General features: G+C 40.0%; 5 protein-coding genes across 6 annotated transcripts; 2 read left to right on the top strand and 3 right to left on the bottom strand.

The window, feature by feature from the left end:
- Positions 1–305: 305 nt before the first annotated feature.
- LOC106433582 (uncharacterized zinc finger CCHC domain-containing protein At4g19190-like) lies at positions 306–3087 on the bottom strand. Its single transcript, XM_013874443.3, has 7 exons — positions 2783–3087; positions 2647–2709; positions 2216–2367; positions 2012–2137; positions 1689–1890; positions 1464–1578; positions 306–1377 (listed from the first exon to the last, which is right to left on the bottom strand). Exons 1-7 carry the CDS (start codon positions 3017–3019, stop codon positions 515–517), a joined length of 1758 nt encoding a protein of 585 aa, XP_013729897.2. The 5' UTR covers positions 3020–3087; the 3' UTR covers positions 306–514.
- Positions 3088–3245: 158 nt separating this feature from the next.
- On the top strand, positions 3246–6045 carry LOC106433490 (WAT1-related protein At4g19185-like). The gene is made up of 7 exons (XM_013874344.3): positions 3246–3599; positions 4413–4475; positions 4581–4697; positions 4774–5059; positions 5148–5303; positions 5381–5532; positions 5637–6045. Exons 1-7 carry the CDS (start codon positions 3382–3384, stop codon positions 5839–5841), a joined length of 1197 nt encoding a protein of 398 aa, XP_013729798.1. The 5' UTR covers positions 3246–3381; the 3' UTR covers positions 5842–6045.
- Positions 6046–6515: 470 nt separating this feature from the next.
- LOC106433035 (probable apyrase 7) lies at positions 6516–9506 on the top strand. Of its 2 annotated transcripts, none has more exons than XM_048782661.1 (3): positions 6516–6705; positions 6962–8970; positions 9049–9506. In XM_048782661.1, the coding sequence occupies exons 2-3, from the start codon at positions 7038–7040 to the stop codon at positions 9321–9323; spliced, it is 2208 nt and encodes a 735-aa protein (XP_048638618.1). In that variant the 5' UTR covers positions 6516–6705; positions 6962–7037; the 3' UTR covers positions 9324–9506. The 2 variants fall into 2 exon arrangements, with proteins under 2 accessions (XP_048638618.1, XP_048638616.1); XM_048782659.1 differs by having other exon boundaries at positions 6532–6813.
- A 9440-nt stretch (positions 9507–18946) lies between these two features.
- On the bottom strand, positions 18947–21000 carry LOC125610300 (probable carotenoid cleavage dioxygenase 4, chloroplastic). The gene has a single exon (XM_048782637.1). It carries the CDS (start codon positions 20916–20918, stop codon positions 19119–19121), a length of 1800 nt encoding a protein of 599 aa, XP_048638594.1. The 5' UTR covers positions 20919–21000; the 3' UTR covers positions 18947–19118.
- A 247-nt stretch (positions 21001–21247) lies between these two features.
- Positions 21248–24132, bottom strand: LOC125610307. Its single transcript, XM_048782650.1, has 2 exons — positions 21750–24132; positions 21248–21547 (listed from the first exon to the last, which is right to left on the bottom strand). Exon 1 carries the CDS (start codon positions 23724–23726, stop codon positions 22476–22478), a length of 1251 nt encoding a protein of 416 aa, XP_048638607.1. The 5' UTR covers positions 23727–24132; the 3' UTR covers positions 21248–21547; positions 21750–22475.
- Positions 24133–24290: the final 158 nt, after the last annotated feature.

The raw sequence follows: 24290 nt of genomic DNA, 5'->3' as shown, positions 1-24290 counted from the left end.
TTCGACTTCTTTCAACCAACTCTCTCGCTGCACTTTGCAAACTGAAACAAGTGTAATGAAAAGTCATGTTCAGCAACAAAATTTTCTTGTCAAACCTACAATGCTCGCCCTTGACTACCATTTTGTACTGTCAATTGTCTTTTCACTTTTGCGGCGCTCCGCCTCGCTGATCCTCAACATCTGACATTAACTCTATAACAGTGTCTATTGTATCTATCTGCTTCTGCATGGTCCTCCTTGAGACCGCCACCTCCCAGTGAGATGTTTCTGGTTGTCTTATGTGAATACAGGAACCAACAACCTTCTGATCAGGAATCTATAGTTCTAAACCCAGCAAAGTTCATGAGATTGTTTAAGCTCTATAAAGATTAAAAGCACATCAAACAAAGATTAAAAGCACATCAAACAAAGATAAAACCAACATACATATTTCACAATCTCATTCAGACTGGAACCAGAACTCTCGTATAGTCGTATTCAAGTGACAACAGACTTTACTCAGTTTCTCCTTTGCTTAGTGCTTGTATCGATGCTTGGCAGTCTCTTCTTCTTCCGATGACACCTCGTGCTTCTGCTTCTTCTTTCTACTAACCGAACCAGATTCCGCTTTCTTCGTGCTTCTGTATCTATCAGGAAACTCTCCAGGATCATCAGATGCATCATACACATGCTTTTCTTTGCCCTTCACACTCCTGTCATGTCTTCCGGAATCATGATCATCATATCTCGGTTTCTTATCGGATCTTTGACGCTTCTCATCGATATATCCGTGTCTTCTCTCATCATATCTCTGCTTCTTCTCAGCTCTATGAAGCTTTCCAGAGTCCAAATTGTCATGCCTCTGACTTTTCTCAGAAACACGATCGTTATTACGCACTTGCTTCCTCTCCCTTTGATGGCTTTTGTAATCATCTTCTGATCTCTTCTTCCTACTACTGCGGTTTCTATAATAATCCGAATCATCTGATGACGCATAAGGTATATCCACCATCTTTTTCCGTTTCTGGTGCCTCTCGTCCTCGGGGTGATTTTCTCTGTGGCTGTTTCCTTGGTCGTGAACCTCAGATTTTAATGTCTCAGATGAATCTAAATGCTTGTTGTGCCTTCTCTTACTCGATCGGTACCTATCAGAGTCTGAATCTTCAGAGGAGAGTGAGTCAGAATCATATTGCTTCTTACTCTTCTGCTTAACTTCCTTGCGCTTCTTCTTATGTCTTCTCTTCTCTCTACTATCTTCTGAGCCTGTGGAAGATTCATCAGTTTCCTCAACAGTCCGAGATGAATGCTTCTTGTTGTTTTTGTTCTTCTTGGACTTCTTTTTCTTATCAGACGATATACTCCTCAGTAGTTCTAATGGAAGGCTGCCCTCAAGGAACCCTGTGATGTCATAACGAATTGAGAAAATTTGTATATACTACAATCTAATGATGAGATGAGACTTTACAGGGAATCAAGAAATTCACCTCCATATTCATCAAATATATCTTCAGCGACAATTTGTTGATTTGGATCTTCGGGATCAAAGCCACCACGAGGAGGACTCAAGCCCGGCTTTTGTTTCAACTCCCACTTCAGTGGCTGCAGAAATTTAGAGAGCATTTTCAGTTAATGATACAAAGTTTTGTTTCTTAAAACTAAGTCTTAGAAGATTTTGAATAATGAGAATGTAAGGGGAAACAAAGACCAACCTCGCCAGGATCTGTATGTGCAATGATAGTAGTCAACGGATCATCTCTTTTCAATCGTTGTTCTTCATTTGGCATCACTGTATCCTTTAACGGACATTCACGATCACCACTTTGGTGCCCAAAGTTTCCACACCTCAGACATTTGACATTACGCAATTCAACTGCAAATGGCTTTGCTCTCCCAGCAACACCAGTCTCCAGCCTGCACAATTTCGATCATAGTATGTGTTGAGGCAATGTCCACTTACATGTCATATTGGCAACACTCGAACACTAGGCTACTAACACATTTGAGAGAGTAAAAAAGATATGGCAACAAGTACCTTGGTGCATTTTTAAGGACCTCAAACTCTTCTTCAGTAGGAAGAGCACGCCCAAACACATCTTTGGGTCGTGGTTTCTTCCTTTCCTGACCTGCATGGTCACTCCCAGCTACTGGCTCTGCTGGCCTGCAAAAGAAAAGAGTTCTCGTTATTACTTAACATACAGAAAAAACATCTCTTTAATATCTGTTTCAATCAACATACATAGAACCAACATTGTCGTCAGCCATTGGATCCTGACTCGACGAACCCTGACCCTGGTGTTTCTCATCCGCGCATTCTGCTGCTTTGGCACTTTCAGGGTCATAGCCAGGTGGGCGAATGTACATGAAACTCACAGCTTTCATCATTTCGATCTGCGAATCAAGCTCAGCAATAAATATCACAAACACACAAAACAAAGTAAAAAATCACTACTTACACCAAGTTTCAAATGCTTCTAAAGACTTTGACATCTACCTAAGGATCAAAACAGTTCAAAAGATGAAACAATGTTTCAACTGGATTCTCATTGGTAAGAGTCATCAGCACGAATCAGAGCTTCAGTTCACCAGAATAAATGAACCCTAATCTAAAAATTTAGAACCCAATCAGTACTCAAAACAAGATCTGAATAACATAAACCCTAATCTAACCTTCTCTCTTTCTTTCTTCGAGATGAGAGCCGCTTGCTTGAAGAACTCCTGCTCTTGCGCAAACTGCAATTCCACCAAAAACACGAATTGAATCAATCACACAATCGAATTCGAGACCATGTTACGATTCCCTTACCTCACGAGCCACCTCCTCGGCTCTGCGATCGTGCTGGGCGTTGGTCTGCTCGGCGATCCACTTGCGTCGCTGGTTCGGATAAGAAAGCGGATGCCATGGCTTCTGATTTAGGAACGAGTGGCTCCAAGCCGTTCCCGATTTCGTCTTGTAATCGACCTCCAAGCTAGTGCCGGTGACTTTCCCGCCGGCGAATCTCTTGCTCAGCCGTATCCCGCTCCCTTCCCCGCCGCCGTCCATCTGATTTTCGCACAATCGAATGTTTTCGCCCTTCGTGCTTTTTGAAATAACCAAGAAGGAAACGAAACTTTTTTAATTGCAATTTAACCCAAAAACAATTGCAATTTAACTCTCCACAGAAATTGCAATTTAACCCCACATTAATTGCAATTTAACCCAAAACAAAATGAATATTACAAAATTAGAAATCACGTAAAGTGAGAGGAAAAAATCTAAGGAGAAGAGATTTCGTTGAGCTTTTTAGTACCAAAGGATCTAACTTTATTACTTTGATTAGTCTTCGAAGGATTTGTCTTTCATCTGTAAGAATCTAGAACGCGAGATCGAGAGAGAGAGAGAGAGGGGGGAGTGCAAATCGGGAAATGACGGCGGCGATGGTGCTGAACGTAGGCGGATCGGCGGCGGAGAGAGACGCCAGGTTGGCGCATTACGCGATGGCGTTTGTTCAGCTGTTTAACGGAGGGTACCATGTGATTACGAAAGTGGCTCTCAACGTTGGAGTCAACCAGCTTGTCTTCTGCGTCTGCCGTGATCTTCTTGCTCTCTCTATTCTCGCTCCTCTCGCCTATTTCCGTGAAAGGTTTCGTCTTTTCTCGTAAAGTTTTGTGCTTTATATGCTGTAAGAACTAAGAACACTGATCCATTGGAATGGATCTTCGGATCGAATTAGGGGTTTCTCTCTTGATGTCTAGTTGTTTAAGCTCACTGTTATCTTCATAACTGAGGAACTAGATTTCAGATTTGGGGCAATGTGTGTTGACTTAAGTTCTCTCTGGAGAGTGTTCCTTTGTGTTATGATCAAACAAATGAATGTTTTTGTTCCGATTACATCCACTGTTGGTAGGTAAGATTAGGATACTTATGAATTTTGAGATCATTGATCTGTTGCAGTTTCTTTGCTGATCATGTTCTAATACTGTTAGTAGATTTGTTAGCCTCTTCTTCGGGTTTTGCCATTACTACATTTGAAACTAAGATCATGTTTCACGATCTACACTCATCTAAGTCTGTTAGTACTGTGATATAGTTCCCCTAACAACCTATCCTTGGTTTTAAAAGGCGCACCATGGCGATGAGCAAAACGTTTTATGCCTCTATGGCAAGGTGACCTCTATAAAGCGCTAGCCATGGTGCGCTTTTGACTGAAGTTGAGATGCCATAGGCCCATAAGCGCAGCAAGGTGACTCCTTATGGTTTCTTGGTGGGTAAGGTAGTATGTTGGTAGCTTGTATATCTTCTCCTCCTTCCCCACCGAGATAGGCTACATATCAGAAAAATGAAGTAATAGTGTGATGTTTATGCTACTTTACTCTCAAGCTTTGCAGTCTTTGTGATGAATATTTGAGTAATCATAACCTAACTAAGGAATACTGTTCCTTTTTCATGTATGCAGGAGGACCAGGCCTCCGATGACTAGAAGCCTTCTCTTGTCATTCTTCTTTTTGGGCTTATCAGGGTAATAATACATCCCTTTCCTGTCTCAGTATCTTGTAATGTAATCATGTTTACTCTCAGTAAACATCTTGCTAATGCCACCTCTGCATTATCCTGAACTTTGTAGGGTGTTTGGCAACCAACTGTTGTTTCTTGTTGGTCTGACATACACAAATCCAACTTATGCTGCTGCCATTCAACCATCCATACCGGTCTTTACCTTTCTCTTGGCTGTAATGATGGGGTTAGTATTATCTTTTCTTTCTCAAAAAGTTCTTCAGTTCTTCGTTTTCTAACGTCTCCTCCTACTTTGTATGCAGTACAGAAAGAGTGAACTTGATGAGAATCGAAGGTCAAACTAAGGTTGGAGGAACACTTGTTTGTGTTTTGGGTGCCGTATTTATGGTTTTATTTAGAGGTCCGGTCTTGTTAGGAGATAAAGATGCAGACTTTGCGATGCACAATGAAATCAGCGCCAAAGGCCAACCTGAGCCTACAGGGTGGTTAGTCACTGGCTTTCTCGACCTTGGGTTTGAGCAGTGGCACATTGGTGTTTTATGCTTGATTGGAAACTGCATGTGTATGGCTACTTTTATTGCTATTCAGGTAAAATCCCTTGTTTCAGTTTCTTTTGGTTACGTTTAGACAAACCCATATATAGTCTGTTAATGTGAATGTAATGGAAATTCTCCAGGCGCCGGTTTTGAAGAAGTATCCGGCAAATCTTTCGGTTGCTGCATTATCATACTTCTCCGGTACAGTACTAATGGTCACAACAGCTTTCTTTATGGTGAAGGAGCCATTAGATTGGAAGCTAACACAAGCTGAAGTTCTCGCAGTTATATATGCAGTAAGTTGCACCAATACTCTTTTTTAATATCTTCTCTCTTGTTTCTCGCTTCATATGGTTTATTATCTTCTTTGAAGGGAGTTGTAGCGTCAGCACTAAACTTTGGGATGTTAACGTGGTCCAATAAGATAATTGGTCCTGCCTTGGTTGCTCTCTACAATCCTCTTCAGCCTGCTGCATCAGCTTTCCTATCGAGAATCTTTCTCGGTAGCCCTATCTTTCTCGGAAGGTGAACACACATTCATCTTTTTATATCATCCATGCTCTTCACTTTGCTTTGGATATTCAACTTCTTATTGATCATCTCACATTGTTCTCTTTTCGTCTGTGCAGCATTGTGGGTGGGTTCTTTATCATCTTAGGACTCTACATGGTCACATGGGCATCGTTTAGAGAGCGGAAAGCAATGGCTTCAGGGATTGTGATACCGTCTCATAGTGCAAGAACCTCGGAGCCTCTGAAGAAGAACCCAGTCGTTAGCAGAATAGGGCAGTTGTTTTCTGGATTAGGGAGTTCCTCTATGAAATCTGCAGACTAAAGAAAGAAACCATAAAGTTAAAAGAAGCAGAGCAGAACCCATTTTACAAAAGATTTTTAACTTTATTTTTGTTACATTCATCTCATATTAATACCTTATTTGATTCCCGCTATATGTATAAATCACAGATTCACAATGTTTACTCCAATGCTACTTCTATCTTTTTTTCTTCCTTTAAATCTTAAAGATCAGCTAATTCGTATATGATGACATTTTATCTTAACTTTTGCATATTTCCTTCTAGCAATGGATAATAGTTATTTAGTGCGAGATAAATTGACTAGACTATGTAGTTGTCAAAACTAAGGTTAGGGGGATCTTCATAAAGTTGGAAAAAGTCATTCGACAAAAGCTGTGACTATTCTGGTAAGAAAACATAAACACTAGTGGTAACTTTACGAATTTCGAAAAGTCTATCCCAGTTTTAGTTATCTTTAATAATAACTTGTCAAGAAGATATTTAAAAAAAAAACACAAACAACGTAGTATGAATTTTCAAGTTCTCGTATGAGTTTTATAATTGAACTTGTTTATAAAAACTACAAATTTTTAATTGATAGTGTCGGACACACCATTAGCATTGTTTAACTAACAACAATTAGACCGACAATTTTATAGATTTATTGGAATAAAAAAATAATTTACGTTTTGACCCCAAACGTTTTCAATATTCCAAATAACCCCCCAGATATTGAGAATTGAGCAAGACGTCTTCTGTTGTAGAGAGAACCCAACAAAGCCACAGAGTCTGCACAAAAACGGATCTCTGTCGTCTTCGTGTTCTCTGGTCTGAGTCGCGGCTTCAGCACCGATACTCCTCAGATCTACCGGAGATTCTCTATTCTCTTCCACAAAGAGAAGACGGTTCGTGGATTTAACTCTCCTCTTTGTAAATGCGCTTTAGTTCCTTCTTAATACGAGATCCAATGCCGAGGAAGCTTTGACGGTGGCTGGAGCTTTCTCCTCTTTCTGGTATCTCAATGTCGATTTAACTGCAAGATCGCTCCTTTATTAATTTCGTGAAGCTCTTTTATATGTTTTGATTGAAACAGTGGTTCTCGTGTTTCTGTAATCGCTGATCTCTTTCTTGTCGGATTGCATTTGATTTTGTTTTGTGTAGTTACCATCTCCCACTGAAGGAGGAAGAATCTGTATCTGTGGTGCTTTGAGTATCACCAGTTTGGAGTAGTTATAAGATGGTGTTTGGCAAGATCACTCAACTCTTTACACCGAATCGTTACGGAGCAAGCACACAACCATACATCCCTACTGGTTCTCCATCACCAGATGTAGGCACCTCATCTCCAGCTTCCTTCTCTTTCGGAAACGGTGGACGCAAGAACGGTGGTTTGAGACACTCCGCGTCTCTCCAAGACTTCTCTTCCTACCACGCCTTTGATCCCGAAGAAGCTCGTGAAACCAACTCAAACTGGGGACAAAACGGAGCTAGTTTCTCCAAGGACAAGGGAGGTCTCCCGCCCAGTGTGCCCAAACCGTCCACGAGCAGGCGTAAATGGATCCGCGCGGTGATGATCGTTACGTGCCTCTTTCTCTTTGCTTCTCTGGTGTATATACTAGGCATGTACGTTTACACGAACTGGTCTCGCGGAGCGTCGAGGTACTACGTTGTGTTTGACTGCGGAAGCACGGGGACTCGTGCCTACGTCTACCAAGCGTCTTTAAACTACAAGAAAGATAGTAGTCTTCCCATTGTGATGAAGTCTTTAACGGAAGGCATCTCTAGGAAGTCCAGTGGGAGGGCTTATGATCGGATGGAGACAGAGCCTGGGTTTGACAAGCTTGTCAACAACAGAACGGGGTTGAAAAAAGCGATTAAGCCTCTTATCCAGTGGGCGGAGAAGCAGATCCCAAAGCACGCTCATAGAACCACGTCTCTCTTTGTGTATGCCACAGCTGGTGTGAGGAGGCTGCGCGCTAGTGATTCGAGCTGGCTGTTAGGGAATGTGTGGTCTATACTTGCGAAGTCTCCCTTCACTTGCCGGAGGGAGTGGGTTAAGATCATTAGTGGTACGGAGGAAGCTTATTTTGGATGGACGGCTCTTAATTATCAAACGAGCATGTTGGGAGCTGTGCCGAAGAAGGCGACGTTCGGTGCGCTTGACTTAGGTGGGTCGTCGTTGCAGGTGACGTTTGAGAATGAGGAGCGAGCGCATAATGAGACTAACTTAGATCTCAGGATTGGGTCTGTTAACCATCATCTTAGCGCGTATTCTCTGGCCGGGTATGGACTTAACGATGCGTTTGAAAGGTCTGTTGTTCAGCTTTTGAAGAGAGTACCAAATGTCAATAACTCTGAGCTGATTGAAGGGAAACTGGAGATGAGACATCCTTGTTTGAACTCTGGATACGTAGGACAGTACATTTGTTCTCAGTGTGGTTCTACTGTCAAACGAGGTAAGAAAGGGAAGTCTGGAGTTCCTATTAAGCTCATAGGTGCTCCAAACTGGGGAGAGTGCAGCGCTCTAGCGAAAATTGCTGTGAATAGCTCCGAGTGGTCAAAGCCGAAACATGGTGTTGATTGTGATTTGCAGCCTTGTGCTCTTCCTGATGGTTACCCTCGTCCTCACGGTCAGTTCTACGCTGTATCCGGATTCTTCGTGGTGTACCGGTTTTTTAATCTAAGCGCTGAAGCTTCCCTTGATGATGTTTTGGAAAAGGGTAGGGAGTTTTGTGAAAAGGCCTGGCAGGTAGCGAGAACCAGTGTTTCTCCACAACCTTTCATTGAACAGTACTGCTTTAGAGCACCTTACATAGTCTCTTTGCTACGAGAAGGTTTATATATTACAGATAAGCAGATTATAATTGGGTCTGGGAGTATAACTTGGACACTCGGAGTGGCTATTCTGGAAGCAGGGAAGGCTTTGTCTTCTACGTTGGGACTAAAAGGGTACGAGACTCTGAGCATGAAGATAAACCCAGTAGCTCTTATATCTGTTCTGTTCGTCTCGCTGATTCTGCTTCTCTGTGCACTGTCACGCGTCGGCAACTGTATGCCGAGGTTTTTCAGAAAGTCCTGTCTGCCTCTTTTTAAGCACAACAGCGCCTCAGCTTCTTCTGTTCTCAACATTCCTTCTCCCTTCAGATTGCGATGGAGTCATATGGGTACAGGTAAATTCAGTTTGCATTATCTGGAGTTATGGTTAAGTTCGTTGTCTATGTGTTCCTAAAACTTTATTTTTTGTTCAGGGGTAAAGGCACCGTTGAGTCCAACAGTGAGGAGCTCACCGCGTAGGCCGTTTAGTTTTGGAAGCAGCATACAGCTAATGGAGTCTTGTTCACTGTACTCATCGAGCAGCAGCGTTATGCATAGTTATTCTTCTGATAGCTTAGGGGAGATGCAAGTTGACAACAGTGGCTCCTTCTGGTCCTCCCGGAGTCAAATGCGTTTACAAAGCAGGAGATCACAATCCAGAGAAGATCTTAGTTCGTCGCTCGCTGAATCACACATGCTCAAGATGTAGTAGAAAGACGTTTTTGGTATGGTTTTTGTCACTTCCACACTCTCGCTTTTTTCTTTTTTTTTTGGTATTATAGAATTTAAAAGAAAAAGAAGAAAAACTTCATGAGAGCAAAGATATTCCTTGTTTCAGTTAACATGTAATTCATTCTCGTATATGATTATTAATTTAACCCCAATTCGACTATGTATCACTCTCGTTCTCTTTACACTTCTTGCATCCAAGTTCTCTATATGGCACTGAGCAGCTAGAAAGAGGAGAATATAATCCCTGGATTGCGTTTTAGACATATTGGTGTATATGTTTGATCTCTAGACCACACCTTGTAAGTGCTTGTTTCTAGTCTCTGATTCTTATCATCACATCTAAAGGAAGGCAAAAAATAGAATCTGCTATAACTATTTGTGCACTTCATTTCGTTGCAAGAGTCGAGGCTAAAAGTGTCTTTCACTAAGGAAATATCTACTACTTTCAACAATGTCTTTATGTTAGATTGTAGGGCTCTAAATCTTTGGGGACCATTGTGTGTGGTTGGCGTTTAGATAGATGGAGCAATCATGGTAAACTATCACCTGAACAATGACTCATCTTTGCTATGGATCACATTTACAAAGATCTATGGACTATGCTTTAGATTTTTTTTTCCATATTGGTAATGCAGGTCCGACTTTACATGGTTGGACGTTTAAAGTATAAAAACTTTTATTTTCCATAATCTACTGCAATATAAATTTTGATGCTTTCAAATTCTTATATAAGTTTTATCGTTTGCCTAAAATCAATGATTTATGAGCTTTAGCTCATTGCCAGCCATGTCCTATGTTTTCATTAGTTATGGTCAATGTATTTATATATACAGTTGCAATAAACCTTTTTTTAAGAGTAGCTATGGCCAGCCATTTCCAGTTGCAATAAACCTTTTTCTGAATAACAGTTGCAATAAACCCACACAGACTAGTTTATAGGTTTGTTTTTTTAAGAGTCGTTTGACAAATTTGATTGATCAGTTATGTGATAAAACGAGTATTTCTCAATAGTTTTCATCGCTATAAATGTCGAATATTGCTCTCGATTCTGACATTTGGACAGGAACATGTAGTATATCAATCTCAGCCATTGGTTGATATTGTGGCTTAATCCATAAGCAAAATAATTGAAAACCTTTGGTGTCAAGCGAAAGGAAAGAAGTCTATCTGCGTCACTCTCGTTCGTTTATTGCTATTGATTCGATGACACCCAACTACACCAATCAAAATAATTCAATCAGAAGGTCAAGTTTTTCATAATCCTAGAAAAACATTTTATTTTAGAAGAGTAAATAAACAAGGACGTTGGGACATATCCATATCCAAACGGACCGGACCAAAGCCCTCATTCATGTTCATGTCTTGGTCAGAATAATGTCTCATTGGTTCTCCTACCACTAACTCAAACACAATTTTTTCCATTCCTAGTTTATTTATCCAACGGCAGTACGGCACCACAAATACCTTCTTTTTTTCACAAATACCTTTTGTTTTCTTAAATTAATTAATATTCATTATCCTATAACTGATATTTTATCACCAATTATCGTCATATTCTTATATTTGGTACACAATTTATTTCCTTTTAATCAAGTTTTCAAAAAAAAAAATCTATTTTACTTACTTTTTTTTCCTTACAAGATTATATTGAACATTCAGCAAAAATAATACAAAAGTTGGATTTTGAACATACCTATAGGCGGTGCTTCCATATCTTAATACCCTCTGGTTCTCTCGTCATGGATTATATTGCCCAAGTGTTTTCTGAAAAAAATTCATTGGTCAAACTCTTATAGTACTCACCACCAAAACAAAACTTTGCACGGTTGCGGTTTACTGTTTATATAGTTTCTGTAAGCTCAGGGATCTGGAGCTTGATATGCTGGTGCATTGACACAGAGAGAGTATTAATTGACATGGTTCTTTGGAGTATGGCTCGGACATATTCAAAGAATGTTGAAGTTTGGCATGTTGCTATTGTGTTACACATGGACGATAATGTGTAACACATCGACATGGACAAAAGGAACTAAGACGTGATGACGTGGAGAGTTCCCATTGGCTGATCTTGTTTGGACGTGATTCACAAACTGGAAGATCTTCAGATCACAAATTGGAAGATTTAGTGATGCTGATTTTTAGAAAAAGAGATATTGCACAATTGGAAAGAATTGGTGACAATATATAAGAAAGCTTAGACTTAGGATTAGGTTAAGCTTTCAACGTTATATTCTCACAGAAACACAAACAGAGGTTTTAGGGTTTCAGGAAGTGAGTGATTTGTAAACGTGATCAACAGGGGTTGGTTCACGCAAAGGGTAGATTAAGAATTGGTCCGTGACAAGCCGCGTGTGGCGTTGTGTAATTCGGATTAGACAAGCTTTTGTAAAAAGATTGTTTAAGTGATTCTTAATAAAGAGACAGTTGGTCTTGAATCCTTTGTGTTCTTATTGGTTTCACCTGCTGTAGACTTTTCATTTGGTATCAGAGCGGGTCACCTCGTTGGATTCCGTATTCACATACAGGTTGAGGTCCTGCGGAAGAAGTCTTGAAACCATGAAAGAATTCAACACCCTACCGAGTCTCTACATGCTGGATGAAGGGAGTTTTGTCCATTGGAAAGCACGTATGAGACATATCATTCGTGCTTTAAATGAAGACGCTTGGACTGCTGTTGAAATAGGCTGGTCGGTACCTACTATGCTCATGGAAGATAAAACATATGCTCCCAAACCGAAGGAGAGATGGACAGAATCTGAGAAAGCCGCATCAAATTTCAACTCTAAAGCACTTACTATGATATTCTCATCTGTTGAACTCGACCAATTCAAGATTATCCAGAGCTGTGAATCAGCAAAGGAGGCATGGAATGTGCTGGTTAATCACTTTGAAGGTGACACAAGTGTAAGAAGAACAAGGATTGATCATTTAGCTTCAAGGTTTGAGAACCTGCGAATGGAAGATGACAAGTCCATTGCTGGCTTTGTGTCTAAGTTAAGTTCAATTGCTAATGAAGCTACTGTCCTTGGTAAGAAGTATAAAGAAAAGAGGGAGAAGAATTTACAGTGTCAAGAGTGTGAAGGCTTTGATAATCTTCGTAACAAATGCCTCTTAGCAAAACGGAAAGAGCTCAAGTGTATTGGATGCAAGGGATTTGGACACACAAAGAGTGATTGTCCTAATAATCTGAAGAAAGACAAGTCTTTGTTATGCTTTAGTGACACTGAATCAGAAAGTGAGAGTGATGAAGAAGATTTGTTAAACAACTTTGTTGCTCTCGCTGGTCAAGATACAATGGTTGATCATCATTCTAGCACAGACTCAAATTCAAATTCAGATTCAGAGAGAGAAGGAGAAGATGTGACTGCTGATCTCAAGTCTGAATATACAACATTGTTCAAGAAATTTGCAGAGCTCAGTTATGAAAACCTGCAACTCATCAAAGATACAGCCATTTTGAAAGAACAAGTTAACATTCTGGAGCTAGAAAAACCTGCTACAAAAGCTGAGACAACATCGAAGATAGCAGATAATGATGGTAGAGACGAGCTTCAGTCTCTCAAGATAGTGATTGCAGAGCAAAATCAAGTTCAACAAGAGTCTGAAATAAAGTTTCATCAAATGAAACAGCTGCTGAATCAAGAACTTGAGAAGAGTCAGCTTCTGGAAAGACAACTTACTGAGAACTACAAGAAAGTAAGAATGTTGAACACTGGATCAGCAAGTCTAGATCATATCTTGTCAATGGGGCAGTCTCCAAAAATTAATTGGGGTTTGGGTTATAAAGGATCAACTTCACAAGATTATGACAAGGCTGAAGGGATGAGGTTCATAAAAGCTGGAGTAAAATCTGATGACGCACCAAAAGCTGCAGGACAAAAAGTTGACAAACCAAAAGCTGAAGAAAAATCAGGATCAGTGACAGAGTCTAAAGAGAATCAAAACACAGCTTGTAGGAATAGAGGCTTGTTAAGAGGAAAGCAAGGTCATCATGGAACTAGTTCTCAGGCAGTTGAAAAGAATGAAGTTACCAAGGTTGTAAAGCGCTCAATCCCAGTTGTTTCAGCTGAACTAAAGGATGAATCTCAAGCAAACACTCTGACTCCAAAGATACAAGACAAAAAAGTTATTGCTAAGCGAAGGAATGGCTGTCACTTTTGTGGTAAGATCGGACATAGTGTTGCTTACTGTTATGCTCGCAGAAATCAAGTTGAAAGAGCATGGAGGCTGAATTTGTGCTTCATAGAGCCCAAGAAGTATGGATGTGTGTGGATTGCTAAAAGAGATCTTTATCCTAAATTCAGAAGACAGACGCGTCATGGGTTAGACCTTGAAACAGATGTGTCACACAAGCCTGTTGCAGAACCTGTTGAAGAAGTTATATGTAACTTTGCTCGCATTGAGGTCAAAGAACCAGAGATCATAAATCAAGCTAGTCAGAAGCTAAATCTCAGACATGGTTTGTCACACCTGGGTAGAGAGAAACATACTGCAGATTGTGTGTGCAATTTGTCTCCAAGTCACTTTGAAAATGAAGAAAGGATGAAAAGGGAAAAGGGAACTTCAGGTCGTGGTGATCAAGGAGTCACGGTTTATGGAGGTTGTGACAAGAAGAAAACTGGTACAAAACTGATTGGGCATATGAATCAGATGAGATCAATCATCCCTAAAGCCATCGTTGCTAAAACAGAGAATCTGTCTCAGAAAGATGTAACACACAGAGACGAAAGTGTTACACACGAGAGTATAAGTGGGAGCTTGATACACCTCACTACCAGACGATCATATCTCGGTCTTACCACTGACATATGCACTCAATGGCAAGCTACTTCAAGAGTATCACACAAACTGGTTATCAATAACCATGTGAAAGGTATCCTTAAGCTCAAGTTAAATTATTCTTTTGACACTAACATGATGATGGCAGGAACTTGTGATGTCAATTGGATGTGTTACTGGGATGAGAACAACTTGAAGATGTGCCACCAGGCGTCACGTTGTCTTGCTGAAATGGAATACACAACCTTGAGAAAGTTGAGGACTCATATATTGGTAAAGAGATCAACACACGTTGAGTATGGTAGTCTTTTTGACCCTTTTGATGTTCACTGCAATAACTTGAATGACATCTGCATAATCGAGAATCTTGTTCAATTGTCATTGACTAAGCAAGTAGAAATTAGACTTCATCCTGTTAGAGAATTGATCGAGGAAAAACTTGTTGTCATTGAACATGTTGCATCTGAGAATAAACTAGTTGACACAATTACCAAACTACCTGAATTCAATGGCTTTTTGTGTATGCGAAAAGTTTTTGAAATTTCTGATCTCTAACCTGTTTTGTCTTTGAGAGAAGGTCATGTGCATAGCTGAAATCACATATTGAGTCACACCAACTAAAACCTCTTGTCAGCAAGTTTTGTCCATATTAATAACAGAAACTACAATGACTGGGTCTGATCATAGCAGTTCACTGGAGAAAGGCACTCATCTCGGAACAGGATGCAACACATTTTGGTTCTGGTGTTGATCACTGTCTGGATTGAACGAAGTAACACGGGAGAGGATGAGTGTAACACATGCTGAGGTTTAAGAAAGAAAAAAAAAAGGAAAAGTTAAAAGTGTGTTCTGCAAAGAACAGGAAGTCTTACACACTGTAAAAAGAAAAGGTTAATAAGGCCCAACGTGATAGACACTCGATTTAAATCAGGATGCAACACATTTTGTATTTGACATCGATCACTGTCTTGATTGGGCAGAGGTGATTCACGTACTTTAATCCTCTGAAAAGAACATGAACAAAACACTGCCGAAGAGGAAGAGGTAGGAACACAAGATACCCATCGTGTTGTTTGAAAACGGTGTGATCATGATCCCAGTCAAAGTGGAATCGGTTAGTAGCTGGACAGAGGAGCTTGTGACAGCTACTCGGCTGAGAAATAGCTACAGGTTTGCGCTGACAAGTTGATCTCTTTAATCGTCTTTTGTGATGAAATATGTGATAAAGTTGCTGCTGATCTATCTTTCTGACACAGGAAAGTTATCAAACTCAATTTTGTAAATTCATTTAATTATCTCAGATGTACATGCTAGGTGATTTATCATGGGGTCCTTATCTATTCTCTGCAGATGTATCGAACTCAGCTTGCTAGATCTTTTACACTTATGTGTCTAAGTGAATTTAAATCTCTGGTTTGATAAAGTGAATAATTTGGGTCTTAACTGTCCTTCTAGTCATTGATGTCTTTACTAACAAGATCTTTTGAGTGAGTCTTATAAGGTACATCCATATTCCTCTGAATGGTGGCCAACAGATAAGTGTCGTTTTTCTCCATGATCATGCGACTCATGCGAATCCAGGTAAGTATCCTCTTTGTGAACCGGTTAGTTTTATCAGAATATGCAATCAAGTAGAATCTGGTTATGTGGTTACAAGCAGGGGGAGAATCGTGTAAAAGATTGATTAATTATCTAGAACCCTTGTAGGTACTTTTACACTGTACCTGCTTGAGAATTGAGCAACTCACATAGTGTCTGTCTGATGGTTTAGTGAATTATATTGCTTCTGCGCTTCACTGGTTGTGTGTTTGTGAGTTGATGCTTGCAGATTTCTAGAGATTGACATATTCAGATAAAAAGGGGGAGAGTGTAAGCTCAGGGATCTGGAGCTTGATATGCTGGTGCATTGACACAGAGAGAGTATTAATTGACATGGTTCTTTGGAGTATGGCTCGGACATATTCAAAGAATGTTGAAGTTTGGCATGTTGCTATTGTGTTACACATGGACGATAATGTGTAACACATCGACATGGACAAAAGGAACTAAGACGTGATGACGTGGAGAGTTCCCATTGGCTGATCTTGTTTGGACGTGATTCACAAACTGGAAGATCTTCAGATCACAAATTGGAAGATTTAGTGATGCTGATTTTTAGAAAAAGAGATATTGCACAATTGGAAAGAATTGGTGACAATATATAAGAAAGCTTAGACTTAGGATTAGGTTAAGCTTTCAACGTTATATTCTCACAGAAACACAAACAGAGGTTTTAGGGTTTCAGGAAGTGAGTGATTTGTAAACGTGATCAACAGGGGTTGGTTCACGCAAAGGGTAGATTAAGAATTGGTCCGTGACAAGCCGCGTGTGGCGTTGTGTAATTCGGATTAGACAAGCTTTTGTAAAAAGATTGTTTAAGTGATTCTTAATAAAGAGACAGTTGGTCTTGAATCCTTTGTGTTCTTATTGGTTTCACCTGCTGTAGACTTTTCAGTTTCGGTACAAATAGTTTACAGTTTATATAGTTTCTGTACAAATAGTAATTTGGGGAATTGTGGTTTAGTCAATGTTCAAATGGCTCAAAATAGTCTTCCCCACTTTCTGGAGCTGAATGGTGCTTATATGTATGCGAGAGAAATGTTGGAAGAGGATTACAGAGATGGGGTTGGAAGAAAATTCTTCATGTGGTTCAGACACTTGACGATGAGAACAATATACGCTATGACAAAGAAGGATATTGAAATAAATCTATGATATTTGTTTGTGGATGATCACAGACACAGTCTCCCAACTGGTATATTTTGTATTTGGTTTGTAGCTCTTGTTCTATTTAAGCTCAATATACATGACTATCCATGTTACTTTTAAAAGGTTGGATAATAAAATCATTAAAAAAATTGTAGGAGTCTCTGAAATCATGAACAACGATATGTTTTTTGAACCAAAAAATAACAAATTTGATAATTTCCTAAGAAACTAAACAAAATAACTACACCCCTAAAACATAAATACACCAAAACTATATCAGAGTACTAAAGACTGGTTACCAATAAAAATATTAAAATAATTTTTGGTTAGACTTTATTATTATACTGTATTTGTCAGAATAAATTATGTTTCAGCCCTAGACTCAAACATTTTTTTGACTAAATATGATCTAGACTCAAACCTTGTAAGTGCTCATGACTCCATGGTTTATCATCAGAATGTCCTATGCATATGTGTGCATTTCATTTCATTGAGAGATTCGAGGCTAACCGTGTCTTTTTCCTTTACCATGAAAATATCCAATTTCAACAATGTCCTTATGCTAGATCATAGAGCTTCAAAATCCTTTGGGACCATTGTGTGTGGTTGGCATTTAGATGTATAGAGCAACCAATGGTAACTATCACCTCGAACACTTATCTTTACTAAGGATCACATTTTACAAATAAATATAGGGTTTAGATTCTTTTTTGCATATCGGTATCATCAGTTTCTTCGTTTAAATCCATAGATTGATTTATATAAACACATCCTTAGCCACTCTTAATATTTGACTTATGGTTGGGCTAAAAAGAATCTGATTACCAAATAAAAATGTTTATCCCAATGATGAATGGACCCTGTTTTCATTAGTTTTGGTCAAATTTACAGAGGCAAGCATTTTTGTTCCTAATTAGTGAAGTGACCACAAATTTATAGACTAGTTTACCGACTAGATTAAATCAAGCTACGGTTAGCAAAGAAATTACTCTGTAATTCAACTTCATCTAACCATTTTTAACTTACATAGAAGAATAAAAACTTTGTGTTCATCTTTGACCAAAAAAAAATATGAAGTATGTTTTAAATTTTCAAAAACAACTTATAGAAGATGATAAAAATTTTAGTTTTAAAGAGAAAAACTATCAGTTTACCGGATTTTCAAACATTTCTACCAAATCTAAGTAATCCATCTCATTACAGATCATATAAATCGGTTTTATCTACAGGCTGTTATAGGTATGGTTTGTAAGAATCGATTGCCAAATATGGTTGAACAAATTATGTGACAAAACGAGTCTGTCTCAATAGTTTTCATCGCCTTAAATGTCAAATATTGTTTTTTCTGTAGAAATTGCTTACTCATCACGTGAAACTTGATTCGAGATTTGGACAGGAACATGTAAATCAATGTCAGCCATTGGTTGCTACTGTGGCTTAATCCACAAGTAAATAATTGAAAACCTCTGGTGTGAATCGTAAAGGAACAATGTTAATATCAGCGTCACCGTCGTTCTTTTATTGCCTTTGATTCGACAACACACAACAAAAATCAATCACAATAATTTAGTGAGAAGGGTGTTAATTTCTAGCTTTTTCATAATCGTAGAAAAATATTTTATTTTGAAAGACAATGAATACACAGTTTTAAAAAAGAAAAGGATGTTGGACCATATCCATATGTTCATGTCTTCCTCGGAATAATGTCTCGTTGGTCCTACCACTCACTCAACCACAATCTTTTTCACGTTCCTAATTGTTTTCTTGAATCAATTAATGTTCATTATCCGGTAACTCATATACTCCGCCGATGTATTTTTCAAATTTAATTTTATCATAAGAATTTTCATATAACTTTTAAGAGAAAACATCCTAGGGATTGTCATGAGTATATATCTGATTTTTTTCGTTAAACCTATCTTATTAATAAAATATTTTATAATTTTATATTCTTAAAATAATATTTAATGTTAGACTTTACAAGAGATTATACCCTCTCTTTTTTTTGGAACACACAAGAGATTATACTTGTCGGAATAAAATACTACTATTATGGTTGGAACACAGAAGAAATGAATAATACGTTTTTTATTAACAGGCTTATATTATTATATACATTCGACAACTACCAAACTATGTATACTATAATGTTTAAAATGCAACAACACCATATATGTTTTGTTTCCATTATACGGAACGTGATTAAGAACTTAATCCTTTGTTTAATTACCTATAGATTCTATCACTAAAGCTTATTAAGGTCACTCTCCTTGACAAATAGTCCATGGAATCCGTACGGAACCCTTCGCGGCAACCTCACAGCGGCTACGACCTCAAGCTCCGGCGACTTCGCGTCCATCACAAGAAACTTCGACTCTCCCGCCACCTCATCATGCACATACGTCACCACGTAACCGTCATCCTCCTCCGCCTCCGGATCACCAGGATCCCTAGCTACGAAAAACGGTTCTCCTCCGTAACAACCTGGACCGTACATCCTACGCGCCACCGTGCAATCGTCCCTATCTCCTCTAGTCACGTCGAGCTTCACCACCCCGGAGATCTTCGGCATCGGATCTCCGATCGCCGCGTACACGTACCGGCTCCGTCTCCCAACGAACGCCGGATTGATCACGGCGAAATCGAGGTTCCTCGCGGAGATCGGATGACGTGTCACGATCCCGGTGACGAGATCGATCTTCACCTTCTCCACCAAGGCGTGGACGAGCTCCATCCTCTCCAGCGTGTGCTCGATCGACATAATGTTGGGAGCGATGAGAACGATGGTGTCACCGTCGTCTTCGTCCCAGGCGTTGATGGCGTGGATGATGTTGAATCCAGGAACCTCGAACCATTTCATCTCCGATTCGCCTTCGGCGTAGCGCGGGATCACTCCGAGCCTCGGCGTTTTGCCGTTATCGGCGCCGACGGGAGATCCTCCTTCGAGCATCGAGTCCATCCTCATCCGAATCTGAATCTCCGAGAAGATCGCGTAACGGCTCGTGATCGCGAAGTCGTGGAGGAAGGAGGGAGACGTCATGGAGAAAACCGGAACGTCTTTTCGCTTATTCCCGGTCGAGTCGAACCGGAAAAACGTTAGAAACGGTGGAACCGGACCGTACCGGAAAGCGAACGTCTCTCCGGTTTCGGGATCGGTTTTCGGATGAGCTGTCATGCTCATCGCTAACTTCCCGTCGAAATCGTGCCGTCCGATCGTCACGATGTCTCCGCTCTCCGTTAATCGGACGGCGTACGGTAAATCGGATTCTCCTAAAGCGAAGAGACGGTTACAGAAGAAAGCGAGGCTCGTGTTCGCTAAACCAATGCCGTTGATCGGATTAAACTGTCCAGCTAAAACTCTAAACGCCGTTAAAGCTCCGCGAGCCATTGACGCCGGTACGCCGTTAAATCCAGAAAAGACGTTAGGGATAACCGGAGTTCCGGTTTGTTTCTCAACGTTGTATTTGTAAGTCTTGACGTATCTGCTGCAGAGCGTGGCTTTACCGTCACGGATGCGGATCGCGTGAAGCATACCGTCACCGTCAAATAAATGGTAGGGACCACGTGGGAGAAACTGTGGGTTAGGGCCGTTACGGATGTAAGCGCCGTTGAGAGACGGCGGAAGAGAGCCGTGGATGATCTGGCACTCAGTGGGAGGAAGCTCGTCGAGGACAGGAGCGAAGTTGTCTGAGAGGACGTGTTTTGGATCTACGGAAGGACGTGACGGTGGGTCGATAAACGTGTTGATGACTTCTTCCATGGTGGTGATTCTGGTGAAGAGAGCTGTTGCTAGAGACGTTTGTGGTTGTGGTCGGGGTTTCGCGGGAGATGAAACGGCGGTGTGGTTGGTTCGATGAGTGTAGAGTTTCTTAGGTTTGCTCGGAGGAAGGTCATTGTTTTGGCTTGGGTTAGTGATGGGCGATCGTTCTTCGACGACGGCGGAGTTGATACGGAGGAGACGGCGAGAGGAAGAAGGGCGGGGAAGAAGAAGAGAGGATGGAGGAGAGAAGGTGGAGATGAAGGAAGAGGAAGAAAGAGAGTCCATTGCTCTCTGCTTTGTGTTTTACTTTCTTTACCTCCACGTTAAAAGCCTGTGAAGATGAGTGTGTGTGAGTGTGGGGCTATATATTATGAAATGAAATAAATCGATAATTATCCTTTTTGAATATTAAATCTTTTGTATTTTATGTGAAGCTAGTATTATCCTTGGGTTCGTTGGTAGTTATGTGAAGTTCTAATCTACAAATAGTAATTTGTCCCCTTCATGATATTATTCTTTATTATTTTCGAATAAAATATCCTGATTTTATTTTTGAATTCCTGTATTTGTAAGTTTTGAAAAAAATAAAAACTAGGCTAAATATAATAGTAATCTAGACATTTAATTGTTTTTTCTTGAATTCATGTTACCCTTTTTTGAAAACCTACACATTTAGGGGCTGTTCATTAGGTGAGATATTATCTCTTGTCAAATACTTTTATAGTTCATTTTTTTTTTGTGGAAGCAAGAGTTCAAGAACGTTGCTACTGGACATTCTCTTACAATGATTTGAATTACCCACAGTTCAAGAAAATAGAATCTTGATCACAACTCCATGATGTCCAGCGAACTAAGTCACTAACACATGTTGGATAAGGATGCCTAAGAGCTGATATTGGTCGGAATTGGAGTACCTACAAATGTGGAAACTATAACATGTTCGGTCACTTTGGTCGGCGTTAAAAAAATTGTTTTAAAAAATGTTTTTGTATATAATGAATCAGGAAATTTTTCTTTTTTGATATCTTCTAGTTAGTGAAGGAACCGATGGTTTAGAGAGCAGAATCATCAAAGTTCGAAGAGAGAATGACAGGTTGTGGTACAAGTGTTGCATACATGGAGGTTAAATATTGCCACTCTTTGGTTTCCTATGCATGTAAGACCGTTTGATGCATGCACTACGCTCTAGGTACGTGTTCATTTCGCAAACTAATAATGTACCAAGTTATTTTAAAACGCAGATTGTGTGTCATATACTTCTATGACTCGATTGAGTGTAGATCATATATATATTAACCCCTTTTTCCTTCAAAAACGTAGATTGTGTGTCAATATTTTTCTTTTGTTTGCTTGAAAGAAAAATAAGGGATAGTTGTTTTGTTAATATGGGTCCCAATAATAAAGTTATTTCAACTTTGGAAGTTTATACTCCTTAACTCTCAAGAAACGCATGAATTTCTCAATTATCCAATGTTATAACTGATCACTTTCTAAATCTGCTTTAGTTTGCAGATGTCTCTCATGGGATTTTTTTAGGATGTTCGGTGGAAATGACAAGTGTTATAACACACCAAAGTAGGATCGCCAAAGCTACTAAAACACCTAACCAAGCTTTATACATAAGGAAAGGATGTAATAACACATGTATTGGTCAATAATGGTCGGGATTTTCACAATTGAACAGTAAGAACAAAACAGGTAAAATGGATAACAACATGTTTTTCTTTTTAAATGATTAAAGTTGTTGCTTAAAATGCATAAAGACCAATAATGATGAAAGAATGACAAGCAATGGTACAGGTGTTACATTTTTTTTTAACACAAACTTAATTTCATTCATACTCAAACTTCTTCAATACAATAACATGAGGAAATTATCCATCCTCTTAGGCAATAAGCATAACCAAACACAGATAAATAAGCTAGATAAGATAGGTCTTCACATGGAGATGACAGCGAATTCGAGAGGATGCTTGAATGCGTCGGGGTAGCTTTCACGACAAAGTCAAATAGCTTGAGAATAGTCACATAATGTGACGTTGAGGTCCAGACCCCATCTACGAAAATCACCGAAGTAATTTTGCTTGCATCTTCAGGTCCCGTAGAGACCGCTCCGCAAGATGACAAGACGATGAAGGAACTGAAGCAAGCATTCGGGAACAAGCCCGAGAAAACACCCCTTGCCACTGGAAGAGGATATGGTGGTAAAAATGTGGCCTCAGAAGAGGAGGATGATCGAAACAGAGTCGTGTCCGGTGAACCCACCGGTAAATTCTTCCCAAAGAAGAGATATGTCAATATATAACAGGGAGAGATCCCACTGGAAATCTCTGAGAAGCTAAACCAATCACCATCCTCCATTAGGAATTGTATCACGTTTTCTTCTAGATAATTGGGTTCTGGTAGGTAGCTTCTTGGGCTGACTTGGTCATTTGCACACATGGGACATGCCGAAGCATAAGGGAGCATCAGCTCACCAAGCCTTGTCAGTACGGACCAAGAGGCAGTCCGTTCATCGGCGCCGAAAGAGTGGTCGCCGGAAGAGCTATGCTGGAGCAGAATCACTTTAAATGATAGAGAGACTGAAGCATTATCGAAGAGATTCGGATCTGAACTTGTGATGTGTTTGGATCTGGTGCCGGTTATATGAGGAGGAGCACCACACGGTGGCTTGTTGGACACAAGCCTCCCCGGAGATGGAGAGGTTGAGCTCGTCGATTTAGAACGCAACTCCATAAACGGTTGAACGATTTTGACAGAAACGACACCGTCTCTTGTCCTACGGCAGCCAGAGGAAGGTACGACGGGATCTGAACCCGAGGACCAGAACAAAGCGGCGGTGAGAGAACCCTCTCGACTCATTGCTGGAGGAGGGACCAAACGGAGGAGAAGAATCGCCGGGAGCAGCACAACGAAGAGTCGTCTTCGTCGTAACGTCAGTCGAGATCTTCTTCCTTTGAGATTCCACCGAAATCGAACAGGTAACAGACAGACGGAACAGTGAACCATGAAGCAGAAAATGGGTACGGTGAACAGCAATAGCGAAAAGACCCAGCGCCGGCGGGAACACGCGTCGCCGGCGCCGGAGAACATAGATCTTGGATGAGTCTTGAACTTCGTGCCTGGGAGGCTAGGGCGAACTCGTGTTATATGAATACAAGTATACTTTTCAGTTTTTGGTACAGGTGTTACATAATACACAAAATGGTATGTGTTTGCGACTCTTGCGTTTCTTAATATGTCCTGAACCGTTCAGCCCAAAAAAAAAAACGCATTTAATTAGTGCTATATAACAGACTTACAACCATACTATATGAGTTTAAAATATTTTTCGACTATTATCACATGGTAACTATATAATTTGTTACTTGAATACCATGTAAACTGCATGGACCTAAACTAACTAAATAACATCAACTCTGTTCTTATCTAAAAGCGAACCCAAGAAAGACAAATTTACTGACATGTACTAAATTAGTCCTCACCGCTATACGACCACCACTTAACTCTTGCTACTCTGCATGCATCCATGTTTTGTAGAAGAATCCATTACAATTCGCATGTTCATATATTTTAGATTGTATGTACAGTAGAAGTATTCAATCCTGATAGTTGGTTCAATCTTCTGGTTTGGAAACAATATAACTTGTTTGTTTC

This window comes from Brassica napus, chromosome A1 (assembly GCF_020379485.1).
Source record: "Brassica napus cultivar Da-Ae chromosome A1, Da-Ae, whole genome shotgun sequence".
Taxonomy (NCBI): Eukaryota; Viridiplantae; Streptophyta; class Magnoliopsida; order Brassicales; family Brassicaceae; genus Brassica; species Brassica napus.
This window is presented reverse-complemented; position numbering and strand designations above follow the sequence as displayed.